Source organism: Tinamus guttatus, unplaced genomic scaffold (assembly GCF_059628265.1).
Source record: "Tinamus guttatus ecotype Peru unplaced genomic scaffold, ASM5962826v1 Tinamus_guttatus_pri_ptg000031l, whole genome shotgun sequence".
In the NCBI taxonomy this organism is placed as follows: Eukaryota; Metazoa; Chordata; class Aves; order Tinamiformes; family Tinamidae; genus Tinamus; species Tinamus guttatus.
The window spans coordinates 1,143,443-1,170,801 of NW_028288565.1; the positions used below are offsets into that span (position 1 = coordinate 1,143,443).

Sequence of the window (27,359 nt, forward strand, 5' to 3'; positions counted from 1 at the left end):
TTGCAAACATCACTACATCTATTCCCTGCTGCACCAAATGTTTATAAATGATTCATGATTCACTCTGATGGCTCAATGGTTTTTGACTCCTGGACTTGGCTGGAATTCTCCTGTGGCTGTGACTGCTCTGTCACCAGTTGAGGCTTTACATCTTTTGCTGGTAACCAGTGAGCACCTGTGGGAAGGAGAACACACACATACCCCCTTCCCCATGTTATTAGCTCTATGGAGCCTCTCCCTGGTGGTTCTCCAAATTCTTTATACCATCCCTTTGGTGGAGGCACAACTGCAGGGACCATCTTGAATTGTTGGTCAGCTGCTGGTGTAAATAACTGAGGATCAGAAGGATTCAAAAGATTAAGCACATATAATGCTTTGTCTAACTGTTCCTGTGGGGTAGCACTGTCCATAGGATTTCCTCTTTGTCTTTTTATTTAACATAGCCTTGAGAGTCCCATGGACACGTTCAGTAATGGCTTGTCCAGTGGGGGAATGAGGTATACCTGTAACGTGTTGTATACTCCAGTCTTCTAGGAAGACAGAAATTGTTTGTGAAACATAAGTAGGACCAGTATCAGTTTTAATTGCTTTCAGAATGCCTATAGTGGCAAAACATCTTAAGCAGAGGTGTTTCATATTCCGTGCCTTTTCTGCAGTACGTGCAGTGGCTACCAGAAACCCTGGGAAGGTATCCACACTAACATGCACATAACACAGTTGGCCACATGTTGATATATGTGTGATATCACTCTGCCAAAATTCATTAGTTCGTAAACCTCGAGGATTCACTCCTGTGTATGATGATACTGGTGTAATACATTGACAATCAGGGCATGCAGGGACAATTTCTGTGGCTTGTTCTCAGGGCAAAGCAAGTTGTTTACGTAAGGAAGAGGCATTTTTATGAAAGAAATGGTGAGATAATCGGGCTTGCTCCAAACTGCACGGCAGTACTGCTGCCATCATCAATTTGTCTGCCATAATATTTCCTTCAGTTATTGGTAGAGTAGTGTGTGACCATTTATATTTTATAATGCATATACATATGCCAATGCATATGCGAGTACATAGATGACATCCTTAATTGGGGGTGATTTTCCCAAGAAGGTTGGGAAAGTAGCCACAGCAGTATGGCAAATCCTACCTGAAGCTGACATTGAGGTACCACCTGAGGAATGCCAGGGACCAAGCAAAGAGGTAAAATTCCTAGGGACTTGGTGGATAGCTGGCAGTGCAGGGATTCCTGCAGATGATACCTTAAGAAATATTGAAGAGCTGCAAATGCCCCGGTCAAGGGAAGAATTACAACAATTGATGGGAACTTTAGGATATTGGAGAAAATACCTACCTGGATTTTCTATCACTGCTCATCCTTTATATTTGCTCTTAAGGAAAAGCAAACCTTGGAAGTGGGAATTAGAACACAAAGAGTCAGCCAAAACTCCAACTGGAGAATCAGAAACATTTCAGTCACTGGGACCAGAACACCCCGCGACCCTCTTACAGCAGAATGGGGTTTTGCTGATCATGCTACTTACTGTAAGTTACAACAAGTAACTTACTGCTATGAACTTACTGTAACTTGTTGTTACAGTAACTTACTGTTACTTAGTGTAACTTGCTTACAGGCTGTCCCTTATGGAACAAAAGTATATTGTTTATTCTTTATTGTTTAGCTTGACTGCTTTTAAGAAAGGTAACTACAATATTCTGAATGGGAGAAAAAAGACTTTTATCCTTAGTCCCAGTAGTTAAACAGGTTGAGATAATACATCAAGGACAACCTGTGCAAACTAGAGGACCGTTTAATTTGCTAGAAGCAATCCTAAAGGGGACTGCTCCCCCAGAAGGAATTGCACCAAACCCCACTACCACAAAATGATATGCCTACCTAACAGGAGTAGCAGAAAATATGCAGATAACTGAAGGGCACACTAAGGTTCCCAAATTGCAGATGCCTGTAAAAACAAATCCTTTAGCACTGGGACAAGCTCTTAAACTTTCTTAAGCTTTCTGAATGTACCATCTGTCATCGATGAAACACCAACAGAAAACATGTGGTTTAGAGATGCTTCAGCAAAAAGTCTAAATGGTAAACAGCTATAAAAGGCTGTTGCATTAAATATTACCATTGGTGAAGAAGTAATAGAAGAAAGTGAAGGCAGTGCACAAGCAGGAGAGTTAAGAGCAGTAGTTTTAGCTACACAAAATGGAGCAAGGGTTGTCTGTGTAGGCTCCTATGCTGCGTGGGCTGGTGCCACGCAATGGCTTTGTGGATGGGAAGCTCTTAACCGGGAAGGAAATAGAACCCCAGGTTGGAGCCCAGGCCTGCAAGAGCAGGGAGCCTGGAGCCAGCAGGCCAGGGTAGGGGCTGCAGGGGATTGGGGCAGAGCCCATCCTCTTTCCCACAGCACATTTTGTGGCCTGGCTCATGGGCAAACTAGCACAAGGCCTCAGTGTGCACAAAATGCGCTCACAGCTGAAGCACAGCTGGGGCTGGAGCTTTGCAGAGCGTAGGGTCCTTTTCTTGCCCTGGGGTATCTCAAGAGAGCGCGCTTTGGGCCAAAGCTGCCCTCATCCTCTCCTCTGTCTCCTTTCCCCACCTCCTTATTCCTGTGTTCCAGGCTGCGGGAAGGAGAGAACATCCTGCCCCTCATCAGGACAATGTGGCTGTTGGAGGACGTCAGGCTGCGCTCTGGGCCTGAATCCATAAGCAAGAGACATGCACAGAGGCCGAAGAACCATGGCAGCTTCGTTGTGGGAAGCTGAAGAGAGGGCTGAATGAGTCCAGCAAGAACGGGGCCAGCTGGTTCCCGAGGGGTGGTCGCTGCAGCGTTGCCCGCAGTGACGCAGGCTGCTCCGCGCACGCAGTTGCTCCCTGTGTGCCACGCGCCGCTGGGCTGGCAGTGCTGCCTTAGAGCTCATCTACCCGCAGCCTCCCGGTCTCCTGCCTTGCTTGTGCCCTTTTGCCCTGCAGCACCCGCTCCCTCTCATCTCCCGACCCCAGCGAGTCCTTCTACTGCCCCTCTGTGCGATGGATCCACATTGCTACAAAAGAAACGCTGGTGACATTGTCGCTTTTCAGGCAGGGCCTTGGGAGCTCCCTTCCCATGCAGAGAGCAGTGTGTGCTCTCCTGAGGATCAGCTTGTCCTCTCTTGCACTGTCTGAGTGCAGGCATTCAGCCGGGAGCACCTCGGTGTGCAGCAGAGCTGAGGTCCTGCTGCCCTGGGGAATGCTCTCCAGCCCAAAGACACTGCACCTGGCTTCTCTCCTTCTGTGCTAGGAGGCACCAAGGGCCTGGGGTCCTCGTTCTGCTCGAGGAGAGGCCGTTTCACCTCTCACGGGCTCTCCGAAGCCAGCAGCACAGAGCCGACAAGTTCCATCTTGATGGTGAGCATTTGTGATTGAAGGACACATATATCCCTCTTATGAGGAAAGACTAAACAGGCTTGGCCTGTTTAGCATGTAGAAGAGATTGATAGGAGGTTTTATCAACAGGCCCAAATAGCTGAGGGAGAATGTAAAGAGGATGTGGCCAAGCTCTTCCCTGTGGTGCTGAGGGCAGGACACCTTCCCCCAGCATGGGGACACCTCCCTGGCTGCTGCACGCAGGGCCCCGCTGCACCCTGGTGCCAAAGGTGCCTCTGCAAAGTGGTGCATTGCAGAGAGCAGCTGTGGCACCTGCTCTCCCAGCTGTGGCAGGGCCGGGCCCTGCTCTGGGCAGCTCCTGCCTTCTCCCCACAGCAGGGAGCTCGCAGCTTGCGCTGCTGCGCTCTGGGCCCTGCGCACAGGGGCGGCCCCTTGGCCAGCCCAGCTCCTCTGGCCCAGCGCTCACACGCAGCGCTGAGCTCTGCCTCGAGCTCCTGGCAGAGGGAATGGCGGGCAGCCCAGGATAGGGAAAGGCTGGGAAAGGCTGTTGGCAGCCCCAGGACTTGAGTGTCACACAATTCCAGCAGAGCAAACAGGCCCTGCACAGGAAAGCCCAGAGCCCCCACGGAGCAGGAGGACCTGCCTTGGTGACGTGGTCCCTGTCCGTGGGGCTGCAGAGGGACAGAGCAGCCTCCATGATGGTCCCCAGCACGGGGCTGTTCCTGACAGGAGGCAATTTCTGCAGCAGCTCCTGAGGGGAGACTGCACACACCCTCTTCCTGCCATCCCTGAGTGTGTCCCAGCCCTGATGGGTCCTGTGCTCACCCAGGGGCTGGGGCACTCAGCTCTGCATCTCACAGCCTTGTGTCCCGGACACCCAAGAGCTGCCCTTTGCCCGTGGCCTGGGCACTGCGAGGACTTGTTGTCTCAGGCACCCTGAGAGCGTCAGGGCTGCCCCTCACTGGGGTTGTGGCACCTTCCTCTTTGGGCATCCCTGAGCCACGTTCCAAGGGAAATCCTAGAGGGAGCTTTTTGCTGGTGCTCCCCTGCACCTGGAGCCTGAGAAGCCGGCTCTGCACAGACATAGCTGCAGTGGGGATGGTTTTGTGCCTAAGCTCCCTGGGAAACAACACACAACACCCAAAGAATGGCACAGCAATATATACTTGAACAGCAACATCAACAATGAAAACAACAATAAAGACAATAATATCAACGATATCAACAATAAAAGCAACAGCAACACTAATATTAACACTAATATCAACAATAACAACAGCACAAAGAGTAGGTTAGTGCTGTGAGCCCTGATGAACTGGGCCTTCCTTGCAGCCTCCAGCGTAAACAGAACCTTGGCTTGCAAGGGAAAGGAGGTGCTGGCCCTTGCAGGGCTCTGCAGGCCCCCAGCCGCTCGACTGGGCCGTGCACGGGCAGTCGGTAACTCGGGGGCTGCTCCAGCTACTTCTCTCCAAGCTGGTGTTGCTGGGCAGGTCCTCGTGCCTCCTGCCTTCCACTGGGCAGGACTGCACAACACGTGCAGCTCAGGAGAGCCTGGGAAACCTGATGGCCTCCACAGAGGCTTCCTGTGGCCCTGGGAAAAGAGAGGAAGGCAAGCGGTGAGAAACGCTGCGGGGCCTGTTGAGCAGACTCATCTCAGGCTGTTTCCCTCTTGCTGGTCAAGCTGCGAGGGGCCCTGGAGGGCAAGGAGGTGACACCGTGGAGCCCCGGCCCCCAGAGGAGGCTGAGAGCTGCTGAGGCTCAGAGCAAGGCGGCTGCAAGGGGGACGCGTGCAGGGGCCACAGGAAGGCTGGCCGAGGGACCAGCAGTGCGTGAGGAAGGGCTGCCCTGCTGCAGCCCTGACAAGCCAGAGACAGCAGCGCTGCGGCTGCCTGAGAGGAGGTGCCGAGCGCCTGGAGCCCTTGGAGAGGCCGGCCAGAGCTTTGGGCCTTGTGGTCCCGCTGGAACGGAGGGAGGGCTGGCGCCTCTCCAGGGCAGTGGGGAAGCCCCCGCCGCAGGGGCTCAGGCCCAGGGACCCGGCTCCCCCAGCAGCCCCAAGGGGAGGGCGGTTCTGTGTGGGCTCTTTGCGGTGGAAACAACTTACCCGCCGGCCTCCTAAAGCGCTCCCTGGGGCTGGAGGTGCACGCCCACTGCCACCAGCGAGCCTGCCGAGGAAGAGAAGGGTCAGAAGGAGCTCGTGTGGCTTCCGTGGGGCAGGCAGCTTTCGGGGTGCAGGAGGCAGTGGCCCCTGGCCTGGATGGGAGGCCACGGAGCACCCACTGCTTCTCCTTGCCCTTTGTGGCCTGCCCAGAGCTCTTGTTCCCCATGGCCCCTGCTTGCTCCCAGCCCCACAAGGCAGCACTTCCTACCTGCTCTTCCTTGGTGCCCTCTGTTTCCACTAGGAAAACGCACTGCGCGCCGCCCTGCCCAATGGCCGGGATCCTGCGGATGTGGCGGGGATGGGGGCTGTTGCGCAGCTCGGGGAGCCTTTCTGGTGGCTTGGGGGTGCATTTCTCTGCCTCCAGGACGTTTCGCGGCTCTCTCTCCCGATGGAAGATGCGGGAGAAGGTGTCCACGCTGCAAGAGAGCAGAGAGAGCCCCGAGGTTGCACAGCTGGGTAGCAGCGACCTTGCTGAGAGCTGCCCCAGGCACCTGGCAGGGCCCCAGAGGCAGCCAGGCCCTGGGCGGCAGCAGCAGCCTGGGCTGGCATTGGCCTCCCGGCTGCCTGCTGAGCTTGCCCCAGCTGGGCGGGCAAGTGCCCCCCGACGCAGCGTGCGGCTGGCCCTGGAGCAGGGCTGTGCGAGAGCTGCCAGGGGCTTTTTGCCCTCCACAGAGAGGGTCAGCGCGGGGCAGGCGCACGTGGGCACGGGCAGCTCCCTTGGCAGGGCCCGGGACACTGCTCAAGGGCAGCTGGTGGCCAAGGGGTGGCCCAGGCAGCTCCTGGCTGCAGCTGCCCCTCCACAGAGGCTGAAGTGGCGGCTCAGCCCGGGGCGTCTGGGGCTCTGGGGGCCGGGAGGCTGCGCGAGGGCAGCGCCCTGTGCTGGGTGCGCAGCACGAGCAGCGCTCACCTGTCCTGGGGAGCCCCCAGCTTCCTCCTGCGCTGCCCGCCCTGCTCCAGGCTCTGGTAGTCGGGCGCACGCAGCAGGGGAGGTGCCGGGCGCCGCGCAAGCGCGTGCGGCCCGTTCCTGCCGGGCTCGGGGAGCGCCTGGGACGCATCCCTGGCTCCGCTGCCCGCAGCACGGCCTGGCCTCCGCACGTGCGCCATGCTGCCGCCGTGGCCAGGAGGCGCAGACTGGCAGGCGCCGCGAGCCAGGGCGACAGCACAGCAGCCCCTCCGTTGTAGTTGCCCCGTGCCCTCCTGTCTGGGCAGGCTCCAGCCCCTGCAGATGCAGCTGCCACACGAGGCCTGGAGCTGGTTGTGCTGGGCTTGCCTCAGCCACTGCCATGGGGCAGCTTTTGGGATGCCCTCTGTTTCCACCAGGAAAAGGCACTGCGCGCTGTCCTGCCCAATTAATGCAATGTAGTTCCTTTTTCACCACTGAAGTTGCTAGTAATGAAGCAACCAAAAATCCCCTGCCTAAGATAGGATTTCAGTCCAGGAAGTCTTTCAGCTTCAGAAAAAAAAAAAAAAAAGAAAGAAAAAGGCTTTGTCTGGTACAGAGCGTCAGAGCCGAGACCAGTTCTCCGCGTTGCCTCTGCCTCCACATCCCAGCTATTCCCAGGAATGTGGAAGGCTTCAGGAACGGGCGGCTCCTGTAGCAGGGAGGCAGAGCTTGGGGCCGCAGCCCTGCACCCCGCGGCTCTCCCCATACAGGTCCTGGCGCTCGGACACGCGATTGGGGACTCGCTCTGCCCAGGGGCTGCCCGGCCTCGGCGCCCGTCACCCGAAACGTTGACCGGCGTCGCCTGGTGCTCCCCCACCACCCCCAGCTACACAAAATCCAACTTCATGGCACAGAACAGCAGTTTGAATCAGCACAGGTTCAAGAGGTTTAAACTGTTTAAAGTTAATTTGTATTCTTTGTAGGAATATCCACAAAAGATCTCAAAGGTATCTGTGTCTGTACATATACAAGAACCTTCAAAAATTATTCACAGAACAAAAATAAATCTTCTTTAGAACAAACCCAGGCAATGAAATGCAGAGATGGATCTCACAGACCACACAGTCCAGTGCTACTAGCATAAAAATACAGCTTAAAAAACAGGTTTGTTACTTCTTTAAGGTGTTCTTTGCTGAAACATGTAATCCTCTTAAAAGATCATCGATTAAAAAATCATGCAGCTGGAGCGATTAAAAAGCCCAGCAACAGGAAAGGTGCTCCCTAAACACAAAATTCGCCCACATTAACAGGCAGATATCAAATCAGCCTCAGGTTGTGTTGCCTAAGTTCTGCTCTCTGGCATCAGCAAGGGCACAGCAGACACATCACAACCCCACATGACACATTCACATGCATCACACCCGTTGGGTCCCACTTTCCACAAGTGACTTGTGTTGACCGGGTGTTGTCCTGGCCTGGTGGCCAAGCGGGCTGACGCGGAGAGTCAGATGAGGTGAAATGCTACACAAGCGAGACGGGGCAAGCTCCATGGCAAGCGTGCCATTCCCTTGCCATTCCGAGCCATGGTTGAGCGTGCACAGCTGGGCTGCATGCACATGGCCACTGACCTATGCTGCTAAGAAGCACAGCTGCTCCAGAGCTGCCAGGCCCACGCTTGGAGCAGTGTCCACACAATGCCCCACTGCTCCTTCACCACTTGGGTTCTCCTCAAGTAGAAAAGTCCTGTGATTTTGACTTTTCAAAGCCTGCTCTCAGACAGTAGGGTCTTTATTGTACAAAACTCCCAATTCTCTCCTAGGAGGCAGTTAAGTCATGTATGCAACACCATGGCCAGTACTGCCTTGGGAGCTAGATCATAACATTGGGACAGGAAGATAGGGAAGAATGATGGGTTCTAGGCACAGGGCACTCAGCTCTTGGAGATCCTGAGCTCCTTACCTGCGCATCAGTGATTTTCTGCTTCACATCAATGATTTTCTGCTTCACATCAATGATGGCTTGCATCTCAGCATGATCCTTTTTCAGCTCCTCTTCAACTGCCATGAGTCTGATGTGCAAAAAGAGAGAATTAGTGCAGTTTAAAACTATTCCTGGGTGTTTTGGTTGCTCTGGGGCTGTTGCTTTGACTTCTCCGGTTGTCCTCTTTTCTGCAAGAAGTCTGTTGCATTCAAGAAAGGTTATCGATCCTTCTCACAGCCCCAACTGGCTGAATTTATTATATTCAAAGTGGGCATTGCCAATAATCTAACTGTCCTGTAAAACCACCCCATGAGTACAGTTTTCAAACAAAGCAAATGGACCAGTTAGAGGTATAGCAGAGACTGGGGTTAGAAATTCCTCCATCTTTTTGTCTGCTCTCCTGACAATCTAAAGCAAGTCTCAACACTCATATCTCAGTTTTCTCCTCTCTAAGGCAGGAGTGGTGTCAGTCCAGGAATATCAAGCCCACACAACTGCTCTCTTTATTGTCAAGGATAAATGTGACAAGGGGGAGCTTCCTGCTCTCCATGTTCTGCAGACTTTGCAGCCAAGTCTCACCTGCTGATGATGCTCTTCATCTGGCTGTCTTTCTCCTCTTGCTGCCGGTGTAGCTTCTCCTCCCTGTCTACCAGCCTGGACTTGTACTGCATGAGCAGCCTCTGTATATTCTCCTCCTGCACGAGGAGGCGCAGCTTGTACTTCTCCAGCCAGAGGCTGGACAGCTTCAGGCGCTCCTTCAGCTTCGCTATCTCCTGCTCGTACCGTGTGGGGAGGGGAGCAGAGCAGGAAAGAATCAGATGCAAAGGAGAAAGGAACCCATCGGATTATTATGTTCTGCTGCTGCTGAGAGAAAGCCACCGTTCACTTTCATTAAAAATAAATTGATGGGAGCAAAGGAAATGACAAGCAGACAACTGTGGGCAACCACAAAGGAGTACGGAGGCTCCCACTGAGCATTAGTTTATTCCCACACTGTGGAATGTCTTCCTGTAGCCCAGTTTAAGCCCTCAAATAGCTCTGACATGGCTCCTCAGTCCTGCCTGGTAACAACCCCACTTACTCCAGACCCAAGGAGTTCCCAGCCACAAGCTGCTAATGGTGCTCAGCTGTAAACAGATGTCCTGGGGTGACCAAACTTGTGAAAGGGACCCAAATAACTCATTTCTCAGGACCTGAGGAACATGAAACCAATTGTTCCAGGCTGAAGGCAGGGCCCATCACTCACTACATATAGTCTGCAAATTTACTTGGCTGAGGTTTGTTTTTTCCACCTACCACCTCTGGATAAGCACTTGTGCAATAGTACAATGAATCTCAGCACATTCCACTTCAGGTTTGGTTCATTCACCTTTCCTAAATTGTTTCTGTTGCCACTTCTTGTCCACCAAATATTCTCCTCTTTTCATCCCACCCTCTCAGAATACAAAACCTCTTATTTGGAAAAAAAAATCTTTATTTGGGAAAAAAGTCAAAAAGTCACATCTACTTTGGGAAATAAACACACTTTAAAAAGTGCTTCTCAGGAGATGACAGACGTTTCTGGCTAGCCTTGAAATACTCCACCATCTAGATGACAGACATTTGCCTTAGGTGAAGTCCAAGAAAAAATCCAAATGCAGCTGCTGATCAAGATTGAGCTGTGGATTGAACACTGTGGAGTAAAAAGGAATTTGGTTATTTTTTAACTGAGCCGCATCCCTACGAGATCTGTCCCAGAGAAGCCTCTCTACCTCATTTAACCCCCCCGCCAACTTCCTCGCTCTGAAAGACTCAAGGAACCAGACTTCCTTTTATGAGCTCTTAGTGTTTCAAGTTGCAACACACTCTTCTCTTCCTTAATTACCACTTACCTCTGAACATTAGGCTTGATTCAAGAAGTGCTTCACAGTTATTTTTCACAGGTGAAATGCAGACCATTCCCACCAATTCCCCCACCTCTCACACCCTTCTCTTCCCAGCAAGACTTCGGAACATTTCAGACCCCATTTAACCCTTCCCCAGCTCTATATTATTGCATATGTCTAAAAATTCAACAGGAGCTATCTGAAATCTCCTGTAAGTCGAGGCAGCTTGGAGGGACGGCATTTCCAAAGGGAGCTACACCTGACGGTGCAGAAGCTTGGCACAGGCCACCCTGTGTAAGATCTCTGGTGTTTCTGCCACCTACCAGCTTTTTGCTTCACATGAATCACTCCTACGATGTGGGAAGGTTCAAGCAACAAGGCATTCACCACTGCCTGGGCGCTCTGAAGTGAACCCTCCTCATCCCCCATCTCCCCTCCAGCTCCGGCCGTGACCAACCTGTCAGTGGGGTCCTCAAATATCTTCTGAAGGCCTGAGGAGAGACTGCCACTGATGCTGGGACTAGAACTGTGCTCAGGGAAATGTCTCAGCTGCTGTTGTATGGGCGTAGGGTTGGTCAGGGACTTGGTGATGTCCGCAAGAATGCGAGGCAGAGGTCCCAGCTTTGCCACAGTCGCCTGTAGGAAGGAATTTTCACCCTAATTGGACAACAAGCACCGCGACACCCGCCAGGTTTTGGATCACGATGCCCAGAGGCGGAGGGGTGGAGGTGGAAGGAAGGAGGGTGGGTGGTTGTGTGCGGGTGTGCCTGGACTAGGAGGCAGCATTACGGAGCAGCGTAATCACGGCGACGAGATGGATGGAGGAGACCAACGGGGTGCAGCAGACATTGAGAAAAGAAAAGGAAATAGAAAAGAAATTAGGATTGATCCCCCAAAACAAAACAAAAAATCATGCTCAACAAAACCAAACTGTGGCCATTCCAATGCAAAACTATCATGCTAAGCAAACTAAAGCCAGGCTGGGTGAGGTCAAAGTGAAAACTACAGTATCTACTCATTAAGGGGGGTTTAAAGGCTACAGATTCAGCTAGTGGGAGGGAACTTTCCAGGCAAAGGGAGTCATGTGGTAAAACAAATGCATGCCAACAGACAAGGGATGCGGCATTCGAGGGTCATGAGAGACTTGAGAGGGTTCAGGGAGGTGGGGAAAGAAAGGTTTTCATTTCAGAAGGCTTTGGGCTTGGCATGCTACGCTGATGCCGTCTCCTGCAGCAAACGGTTATCAAAAACTAAGGCGCTCCTCCCTTCTTAAAAGCAACTTCATGAAAACACCAGCGACCCTCATTCCAACACTGCCATGGAAGGTGGGATTAAATGCTTGGCTTCAGGTTTAATCCTGCCCTAGCCTGGTGCTGGCCAGGCTGAGCACGGCAGCAGCCCGAAGGGGAAGCTCCCCCTTTGGATTCTTTATTTTTGCCCTCTCTGGGTCAAGACTGGTTGTAGCAGCTACACGGTGCTGCTTGCTCTCATGCCCGAAGCAGGAGACAAAAGTGGTACAGACTTAATGCTGCAATAAAACTCCCTCAAAGACATTCCTCTTTTCAAAGATGTCCTTATTTTCCCCTTGAGCAAGGATCCGGTCACTCCAGAGAGAGGTCTCTTTACAGAAGCTTTCTTACAGAGCATCTCCTGCTCTATTAAGACCTGTGAGGTTACTTGTCTCCTCAATTCCCACTCGCTACCCACAGTAGAACAGCACTGCAGTGTAACTTTATCCCTTAATTCTCTTTATAGCAATCCACTATGCCAGCTCCCAGGGGCCTGCTAGGATAGATCCATACATCTAACCTACAGAAAGGACAAAGCACATCTGCTTTAAAGCTTTACGTCTGGCTCCTTCCCCTCCCAGCTGCCCGAGACATTTAGGACGTTTTCGTTTGGAGAGCAGTACCCATTTGCCCTGCAGAAACTGGATTTCCCTTGACCTGATGGCCTGAGCAGCTGGAGGAAGGTGGCACAGTTTGTGGCACTGATGGATTTACCCCAACTTATGGAAATGGTGGAACTGGTCTTTTACATGCTCCCTTTGCCTGTTTTTCCGAGCTTGCTGAGCTGTCTTTATAACAAAGATTTTATTGTCTATGACACCAGGAGTGCAAACTCTGCGCATGTATATGACGGAAACAGATAAACAAGACCACAAACTGAGATTAATATACATTATCCTTCTGAGTCAAGGAAATTTAGATTTACTCTGATGCACAAAGCTCAGCGCCTTCTTTTAGATAATGTGCTGTGAGAAAACAAATATCCAACAAATCATGATCTTGACAGACCCTTCTAGCAACAAAAATCATTAGCAGCACATTACAAGTCACCTCAGCTCTCCAGTTGCAAAAGACACGAAATACAGACAAAATAATGCAGCTCAAGAAGTGCAAATATGGAACAGTTTTAAGTACTTTCAGGAAAAAAAAATGCTGACATGGAGCTCAGCTTCTCTGAGTCTTGTCAGCTTTACTTTTTAACAAACAAGGTTTTAATGATTTGGGGTCTTGCAGGGAATGTAGCTGGGGAAGAACAACCCAGACTCTGCTCTTGTGCAGTTCAATGGCCCCAGTGTTCAGAGCTGCAGCCGAGTGTCTCCCATGGCAAGCAGGGAGTGCAGCTCTGGCAAGGGCCCCTCTAAGCTAAAAGCTAATGCAAACATCACAGAAATGGACGAATCTCAGCGGGTTTGGCCCTGGTCTTCCAGGAGAGTAGTTCTGCCTGGCCAGGACGTGACTTCAGCCCAAGCTGGGCAGGGGAGGGTCCAGCCAGGTGCCTCAACTTGCATCCAAAATAGCCTCCCCCCAGCATTTCCATTTCCCAGCCAAGCACTCGAGTGCTGCCCTCTCTGCCTGATTTGGGTGTCTGCACCAGGAGTGGGGCCCAGCCACCCCCAGCAGCCGCCCCGGGGCCTCCCGGAGCCGGCGGGCCCGCAGCGGGAGCGCGAGGGAACCGTTGGGCAACGGCCCTACCGCACATTCCTCTCCCCAGCCGCTGGGCACTCTCTCCCCAGCGCGGCTCCGGCTGCTCCCCTGATGTCTCCTCGTGTTTACGGTCGCTACGCTACAATCGCCGCGTTCGCCCTCCCAGGCCTCCGCTCCGCTTTACCTCATCAAGCTGGGAAACAACCTCACACAAGAGGGAATGCAGAACAGAGAGCTCTCTGCCCACATCGATGTAGCCCTCAAACCCGGGCATGTTGGAGATGCTCTCTGGATTAGAAATCTCGAGCAGAAAATGCTTCATTCCTCCCCACTCATGTTCCAGAAAGTCATTCATGAAGCCCATGTACTCTTCCTTGTTACCAAACCTGCAAGAAAGGGGAGGGAAAACTCAGTCAACAACCACCACAAAAAAGCACAAGAGTAAAATAACTGTCCGAAAACATTTCATGGTTATCTTTTGACTTGCCTTTCTGAAAAGGTGTCTGGAAGGGGAGAAAATGGGCAATTTAAGAGATTCCCTGCTTTCTCGACTTGGTTAAATACTAGTAACTTGCCACTCATACTGTCAACAAGGGGGTTGGTAACATCTCTTCCCTCCCACAGACTTGGTTTCTCTCCAGCACCTTCCCTGCACCCCTTTCCCTAACGAAGAAGTGCCCCGGGCCTATGTTCAGCTGGGAACCTGGGAGGTGGAAGGGGAAAAAAAACATGATTCTTGGCAGGAACGACACTTTTTTTTTTTAATAGCATAAAACAGGCACACACAGGCATGCTAAACCATTAACCTCTTCTTGCTTTTCTCCTGTGCCCCTCTACTGAATTCAGAGCAGCTCCAGTGTCTGCATTCAAATTGACTCTGCCTAACTCAGCTCTGGGCTGTTCCAAAGGGAATGGAGGAAGTTTCTTCCTTTCTAAAGTATGTTCCAATTTGCCCAAGAATCAGCAGTCTGCAAAAATGACCACTAGGCAGGGCTCTCCTTACTTGACCTGATTTGCACCCCTAGAAGCAGAGATTTCGAGGTCATCCCCACCACCTACTTAGCAAAATTGGCCAGATTCTGAATCACTTTAGCAATAAGCGTGAGGGTGCGGGATGTCCGGTCGTCAGGATACTCCTGCATGAGGTTGAAGAGGCTGGGGGACATGATAGCAGGACTCAGGAAGCGCAGGAAGAGTGAGGCGCTGATCAGGCGCTCGCTGATGTCCTCCTTGCCCCTGCTCAGGCACTGCTGCTTCCACGATGCAAACATCTCCTTCAGCTCCCGAGGGAACACGCTGAAAAACAGCAAGCAGAGACACAAAACTGTGTGGGCAATGACAGGCAGAAAGTCAAAATGGTGACCAATCGCTTGAAATAATTAACTGTGAGAAATCATCCTTGACTCATATTTTCACTCCACCTCTCTAGGCCAGGAAATGTCATTAGACATCTATTCTTAGATCACCATTTAATCTGGTGATTCTTAAGTACTGGTTAAATCATTTCTTGTTCAAACATGTGAAATGAAGCTGTTTTCAGACCCACCGATGCGCAGACTAAAAACCACCACGACCACGCTGGAACAGAGTGCTCCAGATATTTAAAACAAACTGGATCAAAACGAACTATATAACTCTATATTAACTATAACTGAAATTTGTACATTGCTGGTACAGCTCTTCCACTGCTTTGCATATACTTTGCCCTGAAGCAGAAAGGACATTTTTTTTCCAAGGACACTCAGTAGCAGAGATTAATAAAAATCTTTCGGCCAGTGTGATTTCCCACACTTTTTGGTTTTACCATTCTAAAGGGGCTGAGACAGAGTTGTCTATACATACCAAACCCACTTTTTATTCCGAGCTTCCGCTAAGCTGTCTTTTCCCTTAACTGCCTCCTTGTTCAGGCACAACTCACTATCTGTCCCCTGTAGAAGACTTCAGCAGAAGCTCCCGCTGGAACCCCCTGGTTTAGGCAGCAAAGTCACCCATGATATTGCATCTCAGGTAATAAGGCAGTGAGAAAAGGAAACAAGGCAGTCTCAGAAGATAGACGGCTACTTCCTAGCGCGACTGCTGGCTTCACATCCTCAGAAGAGGAATTCACACCTTCCACTCAAAAGAGCTGTGAGGGAGAAGGAGGAGAGAGCACCTCACCAGTAGGAACTGATGATCTTGCAGAAGGCCAGCTCGCAGCACTTTTTCAGGTTGCTCTGATGGTCTGCTAATTCACTGGGTGAGCACTTGCTGGGATCCACTTTGCAGTTTTCATCTGACTCATACTGAGCTTTGATGAACTCTCCTGGGCACAGGGAAGAGGATGACAGACCACAGTCACTAGAGGAACAGCCTCCCTGATGCACCTTTCAATCCTGCTTGTGCCTTTCCAGAGCAACCTCGCTGCCTTGCGACACGGCCTCCAGACACCAGACCTTGGCATCCTGGCTCCTCTGGCGCTCCCAGAGGAATGAGACTTTGCTACTTGTCCTCAGGCCTTCCCCAGGAAATGCACTTGACAGTGATGTTTATTTTTATTATCTCTAAACTCGCCCTCCTTACATTTCAAATCTGTCTCAGGAGTAAGACTAATACTCCAGTGCGAGATCAATCCTGCTTGTTTTCTCAGTTTCTTACAGGAACATCTCACAATGCCTCTGTCGCCTGCATCTTTCAAAGTCCTTTGCGTTTCTGTAGTCCTTGGACACACATTCGAAAAAGGATGAGGTTTCTTTTGCTTAATATATTTAAATGCACCATTCACCGTTTTTTCTCTTTTTTTTTTTTTTTGGACTTATGCTAAGAACTGTTTTTTAAACTGCTGCTGTTCACCAGACAAAACCTTCATTCATTTGTTTAATGATTCAGTGTCTTCCGAGTTCACCTCCTGCCATGACCTTGCCGGCTCCGAGCTAACACTCCAAGGCTTGTTCGTGCAAAGGGGTTTTGTTTTTCGACCTCTGTTTTCTTAAAAAGCCTTAACCAACCATCAAGCCCGTCCAAGCTAAAGCCAGTAGTGTTCTTGCAAGCAGATCAGCTGCCACATTTTCTTAAACTGTTTTGCTTAGGTCCAAAAACTTCCTGCTGAGGGCATCTAGATCACTTACTTGCTAAACCAATCAGCATCACTTCTGTGGGTGAGCTCTGTTTTAACTGTTGCTTCCTGGGTTATTTTTTTCCCTTAAATGTCTTTGAAAGACATTCTTTGTGGTCCATGAGGCTCTGTCTTAATCGTGTATTGAGACGCTCTCGCAGATAAAATAAACAGCTCACACCAACGTAATGTCACTAACTCTTTCAAAGAGCACGGCATCGGAGTGAACTGCCTAGCGACATTCAGCATGTGATGAAGAATGAGAGGGATATATTACCACGAGCAGCCTTGCCCTGGGCACCAGACAGGCTGTACAACCGACGGCGTATTTCCATCTCTAACACTTGTGATTTACAGTCTTATCACTCAGCACCAATGTTCTAGACCACGGGATAAAAGCCATTAATTTTCATTCCGGCTTCACCACTACAGCCGTGGTCCTTGGATGGGTCATCTCCCAGATCCCAGCACACAGAGTCCAATCCAGTTCCTTGACTTATTGTTCTCTGCAACTGGATTAGCCCTTGTAATACCAAAAAAAAAAAAAAAAAAAAAAAGAGACAGGTTGGCACTTTCTTACCTAGTGCATCATGAAGATACTTTTGCCCTACCAATTTTAGGTATTCCTCAACAGCTTTGGTAGCAAGTGTGTTCTCCCTGAGGATCAAGACATCGTGCTCCCCACAACGATCTATCTCAGACATCACCAAATCTGTCAAGAAGTCCTGAAGAAAAAAGTAACATGGGCAGAGGTTATTCTAACTGGACTCAGTCACGCTAGGCAGAAGCCAAGGAGGAAGGATAAACACAGGAGCAAGAGGATCACTGAAATAACTGTCTAGCTTTGGACATGGGGTGCCAAGGACTGCTCTTCATGCTGAACACAGACAAACTATACATTTAAAAACCCAAGATGGAAGTTAGGAATCAATTCTTGCAGCTCAGCAAAATTTAATTAAGAAGAACGGCTTACAACAACTTAATTCACAAAATGAAAACAGCTCTGGACTTGGAAAAAAACGTTGGCATACTTGCTGTGGATCTACATGGCATGGAAGTAGCAATCGAGTTTCATCACTGTGAAAAACCACTTAATATAGGGCTTAGTCCTATAGTAATATTTCTTTCCTCAAGTGATAAGTGCTTATGAGCCAAGGACACCCAGCACATCACAAGAAACACTCAGTACTTAACGAATCTCCAGGACAGGAGCTGTACTTTTGTCCGAGGTTTTTTACTTTTCAAAAGAAAAAAATACCCATGATCCTAAATTAGGACTAAATGATAAGTGTGACTTGCTAGTGCTGCTCCAAACATTAATGTCCTCCAAAGAGCACTGCAGCAAGGCATCCTAGCCCTACTGATTATACAAAACTAATGTATCAGTACAAAATATTCAGAACAAACTAGGGCAAATATTCAGAACAAATTAGCTATTGCTTTCTGATGAAATTTGACAGAAATATTTTCACATAGTGCATGCTGGGACCATGCATCTCTATCAGCACCACCACAGTGTGAGCTGCAAAGGTTCCTTGGCCCAGGCTGCTCAATGTGTCTAGAAAAGAGAACTTCAAAAATACTGTGGCACTGCAAAGACAAACTGATCACATTAACGTGCCTACTCCTTGCAGCTAGCACTGCAGGAATCCAAGGGCTGCTTTCAAAAAGCATTTTAGTACCACCCTAGAGGAGTTATCCCAGCTAGCAACTTCCCTGGATTCGAGAAACAGCGTGGTGAGGAACAAGCTCTTACCGAGAGAGCCCCCCTTCAGAAGGGCACGTCAGGGCAGGCAGGGTACAGGACTACGGGCACACGAGAGGCTGTTTCACAGCAGCTGAGTGGGGCTGTCACCTGGATGCTGCCGATGGCTGCTCTTCCACATCTCAAACCCTCACACTTGTGTTTGGGGGTGCGTAACTCACTCCGCCGGCTACAGCTGGGCACCCCTCTCACACACCCAGCTTGGCAGGAGCAGCCAGGTAAATCGATGCCTTTTAATACTTCTCAAAATTGTCTAAGCCCTACAGGACATTTTCACGCACTTTTTTCCAGTATGCACAGAGAAGTCCTGATAACATCCCTGAGCACACTAAGTCCTGATAACACTGAGCACAGCTTCTGTAAAAGCTGTTCAAACCCTGACCAAATCAAGGCTGGAAGTGATTAACTGATTCAGCCTGAGACAACAATGGCAGTTCAGCCCATCACAGGCATTTCTGGAAGTTACTTTCTAGCTTATTTCTCTCTTAAGATTCCTAAACACTCAATGAGTCCCCAATGAGTAACATAAGGTTGGATGGTCCCTCCTACTTCAGCCACTTCACTTGGCACAGAGTATCTTCAATCTTGGCATCAACCAGTGCACTTGCTTGTTGGTAAGAAACCCATCCACATGCATTTGCCCAAGCCCCTGAAAGTATTTTCTAGACCCTTTTCCTAGCTTTTGATCCCGTATCCAGAAATGCCACAGGCACCTTCTGCTGCTGTGTGCGGTCAGGTCAGCCCAGGCTTCCTACTTTCTGCAGCCCCAGAGACACCCGCTGCGAGCAGCAAGAGGGAGTCACTTGGACAGGGGCCGCCTGCTCTTACCTTTGCTCTCCCTGTGCTCTCCAGGATGTGCACCAAAGCACCAGCCATCTCCTCCTTTTTCCTGATGCTGATCACTGGTTCGAGCACGGAGCACAGCGTAGTGTAGTTGCTGGTAACAAACTCTGCAAATTCTTTGTATTGCTCCATGGGCAAGATGGTTATGGTCTGGTAATGGGGCTTGATCCGAATGGAAGGTCCCCCTGCTTTCCCTTTCTTGGGTGTAGATGGGCTCACTGGGTACCATTTTTCCATAAACTGGTGACCAGTTACGCTGGCCACGGGAATGTTGACCAAGCCCACATAGTTTTTCTTGTCCTTCTTCTTCTTCTTCTTCTCTGCATCCTTGTAGATGTGAACTGCGATACTTTGAAGAGGCGGGAGGCTGTAGAACTCAAAGTGCTCTCCCCAGAAAATGTTGTCAGCTTTTGTTTTGCTGGTGGTGCGGGCGAAGAGAGTGTCATCAAGGCACAGCTCACAGAAGTACTTTTTCTTAGGGGTCAGGTCCTTTGCCTCCATGATCCAAAGACGAAGCACATTCTCAGCTCGACGGCAGTTGTCCTGCACGGAAGAAAGATCTCAGCTTTGATTCAGAATCTCTAGGAAATTCAACATATTGTCTCCTAAAGCAGAAGCAACTTGCTGTCTTCTGCATGTCCAAGGTAGGGGCTAGAACATTTTTCTTCTCAGAAAGCTCCCAGGGAGGCAGCATGCCAGCTCTAGAGCTGACCTACCTCAAGTTTACCCATGGAAAACCCGATTTCCTTTCACCCAGCTCTGAAATCCCTTTTCCTTTTGCCAGCGCTGTACTGCTCCATTAACCCATGGAGCTCCATGTCCTTTGCTTCCTTATTTCTGGAATTTCCATTACCTTATTTGGCTGCACTGCTCTGCGTACATTTTCCATCCACTTGTCTCTCTCTGCTGCTGAGGAACAGCTGAAACATTTACTGCCAGTGGAGCAGGTTACCTGCAATATATAAGTGATCAGCTGAGATCAAGCAAGTCCAGAAGACATGGACGATCCTGCAAAAAGTAAAGATGACAACTAGGAATGTTTGAGAAACAGGGAGTAAATATGAAAAAGGCAGGAAAGCATTAGAAGATCCCAGAAAGCAGAGATGGAGAGGCCCACAGAAAACAGAGAAAAAAAAAAGTCAGTTCAAATTAATATCAAACTAAAAGGAAACATATGAAGGGCCAAAGGTTACTCTTAAAAGACTCTTAAACATCTTACAATACATCTGGCTATAATCAGCCAGTCAAATATTTTTTACACTTGTTAATTGATCCATAGCTATGAAATGCTTGCAGTTTTCCCCAGAAAATCCCAGGTACTGGATGATTTGGTCACAAACAGCGCAAAGACAGAACTAGCAGTGTGTTGGCACAAGGCAAAACTCCCTGGAAATGGTGACTTCAGGGAGCTAATGCCAAGTGAGCAGGAAGAGCTCCTGGCCGAGGCTCAGAGAAGAGCCTGCTACCCGCTGGCTTTCTGCCAGGGCCGCTTCCAGGTTGTACTGCAGAGCTTTAGACACATGCAAAGGACTCAGCTGAAGCCACATTGACTCTCCCCTGCCACAGCTGCCTGCAATGGCCTTGGGTGCATCCAGCTTGGTGCTGCCCTTGCAGGGAAATGACTGTGGGAGCACAAACAGCCTGTTCTGGAGGCAGCCCGGGTTGAAAAGCAAAGAGGAGCTTTGCTCCCCGCTGCCCGGTGCAATGGAAATGTGCTCAGCTGCCGAAGCTTCTCCTCAAGCAACCTGGGAAGGGGCTGAGCTGCTGCAAGATGCTTCACACTGGAAATGACACTTCTCAGTTACGGTATATTTTCAAGTGAATTTAGGTGACAGGAGGAAAATCCAGCTTACAAGCAATAGCTACGCTTAGGGCGTACATACACGTGCTGACTACAAATGCCTAGAGATTTCCCAAGGTAAGAGAAGTTCAATTAGAAGATGCAGTAATTGAGAATGTTTTCTTTTTGCTGACTGGCTGAAGCCATCAGGGCTTGGGGATCTCATGCCAATTCGGCAGACCTCAGGAGAACATGTGTTCCCAGTTTGCTCTCCAGCTGCCTCATCACAGGCCAGCATGCTCTAATACATAAGTACTCAAACTGACTGACAGCATATAATCTGCTGGGTGTATGGAAAGTGCTCACCTCAAAGCAGAAGTCTTGTCCAAGGAGGCTGCTGTGAAGTGGTTTGACAAAGACTTTTTCTTCTGCCCCAAGATCCAAGGTCTCCACCGCGCTGCCCGGGCTCAGTAAAGACGCATGGGAACGGGACTCTTTCAGCTTTGGCAATCCATGTGACCTGAAGAACAACAACGGGGAAAGGAAACATTATTTTTCTGACCATTTCTAAGAAATGTGGCAGCATCTCGCAGAAAGCTACAACTTGTTGGTGTTTCTTCAACTAGGGAAATATTTGCTAACAGCAAAAAGCACACTTACATCTCTACATCTCTAAACCAACGCAGAACGGTAGCTGCTCTTGTTGGAGCAACAATACCCCCTGCAAGATACAATTTTTTTTCTTAAGATATAGAGTCTTTGACCTAAAGTCAAACACAATTATTTCCCACTTTATGGCGCTCAAGTCGTTCAGCTATACTGAAGTTTTGCAATTAATGCTTCCCCTTTTCTTCCTCCCCATGTCTCCACTACTCACCTTTAGCCCCTAGCCCGACACCTGTGGCTTTTCTCTCTTTTAGCTGACCAGCCCCTATGTCCCTTGGCTTGGGCAGGGTCACCTCCACGACACTGTTACCAGTGCAGGCTCCTCTTTGTCCCTAGAAATACCCCTCTCTCCTCCAGGCATTTTGGAACCAACTACCCAAGGCACTGAAAATTTTTCTGTATTCTCCCAGTTCGATTTTACGGTGACATTTGTGTGCAGTAGGAAGCTCTGCTGTCAACGGCCCAGTAAACAGGTGATAGCATCTTTACCTTGGGCCCTTCCCCAGGGCCAACACCGAGCCGATAAGCTACAATAAAGACACAATACTTTTAGGCCTAAACTAATGCTTTCACTTCCGAAAACAAACTACAGGTGAACTGAATTTTGCCCCAGCAGCATGCGAAAAACAACATGAGGACAGCCTCAATTTCCTTCTCAACCTCACAGGGCTTTGCTTTATAAAGCTACACAATAGTTTCTTTGAAGGCAGGGCTCCATGTTTGTCAGAGCAAGAAAAGGTAGATGTTATCAGTCACCCTGGCCCTGGAAGCCTGCACAGCACCATGGTGCCACCGAGCACTGCCTGCTTGAAACGGGAAAGGGCTGATTCACGGGGCAGGATAGGGATGCTCCTACTGCCCTGCAAGGAGAAAAAAAAAAGGGCAGGAAGAGCAGGAGGTGGGGAGGAAATGGGCATTCCCTCCTATGAATTCCAAATAATTACACAGACTCAGCTACTTTATGCTACCTTCTTTTGCACCCAAAAAATTGGAGCTGACTTTGCTGTTGGAAAAAAGTCCAAAGAGCAGCATAGTTCAAAACACAGATGAGATCTTGTTGGACGCCTCTTCCCTCCAGCCCTTCTCCTCCCAGCATCCTAATCTCTTCTTCATCTTAAGAGCTTCATTCCCACATGACTTCAGAGTTGTTTTTCTTGCTATTGGATCCACCAATTGCATTTTGCAGGTGCTCTGAGATACACACTGACACTTTGGGGTGGTGGCAGGCGGTGGTGGGGAGAGAAGAAACTATTTTCAAGTTTATGATGGAACTGAGTTTCCCTTGTGGTTTGATTGATGAAGCATTCTTAGAAAAGCAGTAGACTTAACTACAACCTTTCAGCACCCCTACATGCAGCTGCCTGCGTGGCCAACCAGCGGGAACAGAACTCCATGAAGCCTCAGGCTTTCCAACAGAAGGTACCTATGAGGTCGAGCAGTGCCTAGACACTTCCCTTCTCCAAGCAGGACTCATCAGTGCTCTTGACCCTCACGATCCTGCAGCACGAGGTTTCACCAACCCAGCAGTCAAGCCTGGCCCAAGGCTCATGCTTTTGAGCCGTGCTGCTTATTCGCACAAAGGTCTCTCTCCAAAGAAAGCTCCTCTCGGCTTCTTCCTGCTCTGCTGCTCTCCGAGGACGTTCCTTTTCCGCGCTGCATGCCCTCCGCTTGCTTCTGCAGACACACGGCCGAAAGGAGGAGGATCACGTGGACACTTGTCCTTATCCAGGGTTCTCTGCACCGCTGGCTTTCCAGGTCGCTCCTTCCCAAATCCCAGTGTCGGGCCCTGCCACCCTGTTCATTTGCCTCCTGGATCCTTGTTTTTAAATCCGTGCACAGGAGACTTGGAGGACAAAGGGAAGAGAGCAGTGCTGTGCCGTGCCAGCCCCCGTGAATGGAGTTTTATGCTTCACACACAACTGGAGAAAACCCACGTGCCATTCAGGTCTAGCTGACAATTCATGCCCACGCTGGCAGGCAGTAGAGGAAGATCCATTTTTGAAGAGAGGAGAGGGCTTTGTTGTGGAGCAGATCATGCATCAAAGCAAAGTCATAGCGACTCATTGTAAATGTGCTTATTGACCTTCCTAAAACAGTATCCTTCCCACTGGAAGAGGATGCCTCATCAGCCCACATTTACCAGGAGTGCCATGTTATGGAAACACTTATGTCCTTTACATTATTTATGGCAGAGATTTTTGCATCACAGAAATTCAAAGAAAGCTGGCGACAGAAGTCACTAAAAGCAAAGTACTTGACCACAGGGTAACCTTATTTAATATGGTTATGCTCACTGCACTGTTTCATACAGCCAAGTCCTGAAAATAGGGGTTTATAACAAAACTTCACTCCAAATGGACCGCATGACATTGCCACGACTAAAGGAACAGCATCAGCCACCATCGGCGAGCAGCAGCCGTCCGCTCCCCAGCTCCTCCCGTCAACAAGACCTCCAACACCCACAGCCATCTCCACGATTTTATGGGACTGCTTTCAGATGGAGAAGACAGAATCATTGTTTGAAATGGCACAGCATGAGAGGCTCAGCTAATGAATTCTGCTCAGCTAAGGGAGAAGCAAAAATGCACTAAACAGCAGAAGGGCAGAGAGCTCTTAAGTACAGGGCAACCTATTTTTCACTCTGTCTGATACTCCTGCTGAACTACTGCGGAATAAAATACACTGTAAGGTTTAATGAAGACAATTAAGAGACTTTACAAATAGTTAGGAAAAAGCAGCTTTTACCTGCCTCTTATATAATCCATTTCCAGCCCAAAGTTCCAGCAAAAGAGACACAAGCAAGAATTTACCACAAGGAGCTCTTAGATGGATAGCATTAAGTTCCTTATGGAGTTCTCTCATTTTCTGAGAAATAGATGCTCTGTTCACTGTAGGACTCCACCCTGCAGCAGCTACACAACTACGGCCTTAGCCAGGCCCCTTCGCGTGCCGGATCGGCACCGCATGTCCTCGGGGCTGGCCAGGGCTGCTCACTCTGTCCTGCCTGCACCAGCAGCCCCGGGGCAACTACGTGCAGGCAAGGGGCACTAAAACCACCCAATCCAGTCGTTTTCTATCATGAAATCTAAGGCCCAGTGTTTACTTGCAGGGATGCTGAAGATGAAAAAGGTATTTGACTGCAGATGCTCAACCTGATCTTTTTTGTCAACTGTTAAGAGTAGTTAAAGGTTTCAGCCTTGTGTTGGTGCTGCATCGCATATCCTAACATATCAGTCAGTCCCAAACACACCCATCTGACAGTTGGCAATAAAATCCTTCCCTCACTTACCTCTCTGGGCTTGTGCTCAGCAATACTCACGCTGTAGGTGCACTCTGTGGGTGAGATCACCTGGGAGATGCTCTGACTCTTACCTGTCATCGGCGTTGCGCAGAGAAGCGAGACGGAAACTCGTGTTCCTGTCCAGTTTTGACTGGCTCTTTGTCCTCTTCATGGAGCCTTTCAGACGTTTATTGAAGAAGCCCTAAAACGAGAAGTCACAGCAGTGAAGCAGGGAACCTCTTGTGCCGGGAACAAATCAATCAGGGCAGTGTCACTGCATCCACACTCAGTGATTCCCACTGACCGCCATGAGGGATCTGCTGTATTGGGATTCCCCAGAGCAGAAAGAGGGGCAGGACAGGATCATTGATGACCGTTCCCCTGCGTGACAGCTTTGAATTGCAACAAGCGGCACTGCTCATGTTACAGGTGAACTTCAGTGAACTCCAATTACTACTCAAAAGACTCAAAAATTAAACAAACAACCCCCCTCCGCTATTAGCGAGCAGTAGTCTTGGGTACTCACCATTTGACCCTATGCTCCCCTTCACACACCATGTTTTTAGTTCTTGGATTAAGATTAGAAGATGCCTTGTGTCCATTGCATCCAAGCTCTCTTTTTTGACTGGTATACAACGAGCCTTAAAAAAACAGGCAGTTTCAAAATCTCACTATCCACACTTGAAAAATCTCTGAAGATTTCAGTATTAGTGACTTCAGATACTTGTCCAGGTGCTGTTTTGAAGCAAAACTCAACCCAAAATCTAGCCAGGACCTAAACATATTACACGTCCAGCTAACCTGCCTTCTAAACAACTGCTGCTGGGCTGCTGGTACCACCGCCTGCACCTCCTCCTCCGAGCCCACGCTCCGCAGGGCCACGAGGACAGGGAGCCACGTGTTCCCCCGGCAGCGCCGCTGCAGCTCCAGCTGCTGACGGGCAGCACCAGGCACCTCCGCGCGCGGGGAAGTCACGGCTGTTTCCAGCAGGCATCGCTCCACCCTGCGCCACAGCCCCGCGCGGGGCTTGGAAGACAACACGCATTTTAAACCACATTGCATCCAGCTCCTGCCAGGGCTTGCAGGCACACGCGTTTGCGCCTTCCTCGGCACGATCCGAGCAAACCGAGAGCTCCTTAATCCAGTAGGATTCAGCAGCACTTGAGGGGTGGAATCAGCTCTCCCCTTCTGCAGAGCAGCTGCACGGAGCCGCTGCAGTCACCCCTTCCTTTACCCCCTTCATTAAGAACATTACAGGCTCAGCAAAAATAACATGCCATCACCAACCTAGAGGAACTATTCTCCTAGCCAAAAATTGAATATAGAATGCAAACCCTGGCAGCAACTTCAGAAGTATTTATATAGGTTGCTGCCTACGTTAATGCTGATGTGTCACTATTTGCAGCCTTAGATCCATCCAGGAGAAAAAAACAAACTACAGATCTACCAGAAATATTACCGGTAATATATAGCAGCAGGTACCAAAACCACCTGAAAAAATGGAAATACTAAGTAAATACTCTTTCCTCCTCAGAACCTGTTTATACATTATGGTATTTCAACCTCCACCTCCAGTTTGATGGGAAAATTTGCTCCCCTGCAGGAAAGTGGGACTCACCAGCACTTTGAAAGGAGACGTGTTCGCCGCATCCATGGAGTTGGTCTTCTCCGACGTGCTGGTCCCCGAGATGCTCTGTCTGCAAGGAGACCTCTCTGCCGGGACCTCTGAGAGAGAAGAGGAGGGAGGTGAGTGGGCGCAGGAGGGCTCTGTGCCGCACCGCGCGGGTGCCCCGGCACAGTTTTGAGTGCATTAAAACACTGTCCAATTCCTCCATCTCTGATTTACTCGCTAAATTACAACGACATTTCCGCTCACAGACTCAAGGTTGTGAATCCCACTTGCTCATAGGCAGTAAGCAGTTAAAATAAAAAAACCACTGGTGCAGATTAATACCCGCTGGTATTTATGATTCGATTGCTGTTTGTTCGCTACTATTCCAAAAACTTTATATTATTATGAGCTTGCTTCAGGGATGGCATTACCCGCGATGCCCTGGCACGTGGGGTTTGGATGGCGCCGGAGCCAGGACACGCAGCCCCCGCGGGCGCCGCAGGACAAGATGGAGCATCGTGGCGGGTAAGCAAGCCGGCCCTGCAGCGCGGCGCTGCGGCTCCAGGCTGCCTGTTAATTAGGGAAATAACGAGCAAAAGAAACCACAAGTCTTCAAGTCTTATGAGTAGTTTACCTAGCAGATGCTGAGCGTGCCGACAGTTTTTGAGCTTTCTTACAAGCTTTGAGAATGAACGCTAAGGAGCTGGGGGCAACTGCAGTATTAGGCCTGGAGTTGAAACCAGTCTGGGGCAGCGTGACAGATTTGGGCTGAAGAGCCCCCGTGGTGCCCCGCAGCAGCTCACCCCCATAACGGTGCTGTGGGGCTGCCCGCTGCGGGGACGCCGCCGAGCCCGGGGAGCCGCTGCCTGCACAGGGGTACCCGAGCCCCGCTCCCCCGCCGCGGGCGCGCAGGACGCAGGGCGAGCAGCACCTCTGGATGCAGAGCTGGCATAAAGCTCCGGTCGCACCCTCCTGCGCCGCGAGACACGGCCCCGGCGCAGGGGACGCAGCGTGAACGGCAAGCAGCAGCACACGATGCAGCGCTGCAGGGAAGCTCCCATCGCGCCCTCGGCGTCGCGCTCCTCAGCGCAGCGGGTGGGAGCATGAAGACAAGCGCCCGGTCGCGCTGGGAA

At 50.2% G+C, this 27,359-nt stretch overlaps 1 protein-coding gene across 1 annotated transcript; it reads right to left on the bottom strand.

The window, feature by feature from the left end:
• Positions 1–59: 59 nt before the first annotated feature.
• LOC148596116 (ras GTPase-activating protein nGAP-like) lies at positions 60–27,287 on the bottom strand. The gene is made up of 17 exons (XM_088530981.1): positions 27,107–27,287; positions 26,233–26,339; positions 24,707–24,816; positions 21,035–21,188; positions 19,742–19,840; positions 18,874–19,431; positions 16,861–17,005; positions 15,347–15,491; positions 14,249–14,485; positions 13,374–13,575; positions 10,580–10,913; positions 8,971–9,175; positions 8,371–8,479; positions 7,026–7,120; positions 5,737–5,944; positions 5,472–5,532; positions 60–175 (listed from the first exon to the last, which is right to left on the bottom strand). Exons 1-17 carry the CDS (start codon positions 27,285–27,287, stop codon positions 60–62), a joined length of 3,066 nt encoding a protein of 1,021 aa, XP_088387107.1.
• Between the last annotated feature and the right edge of the window lie 72 nt (positions 27,288–27,359).

Bases quoted from the DNA above. Each gene is read 5' to 3' on its own strand.
- LOC148596116 (XM_088530981.1), bottom strand. From the start codon at position 27,287: ATGGGAGCTTCCCTGCAGCGCTGCATCGTGTGCTGCTGCTTGCCGTTC. The intron at 14,486-15,346 runs GTGAGGTGCTCT...GCTGTTTTTCAG, and splicing joins AAGATCATCAGTTCCTACTG to CGTGTTCCCTCGGGAGCTGA. The intron at 9,176-10,579 runs GTAGGTGGCAGA...CCCTCCCCACAC, and splicing joins TCATGTGAAGCAAAAAGCTG to GGTACGAGCAGGAGATAGCG.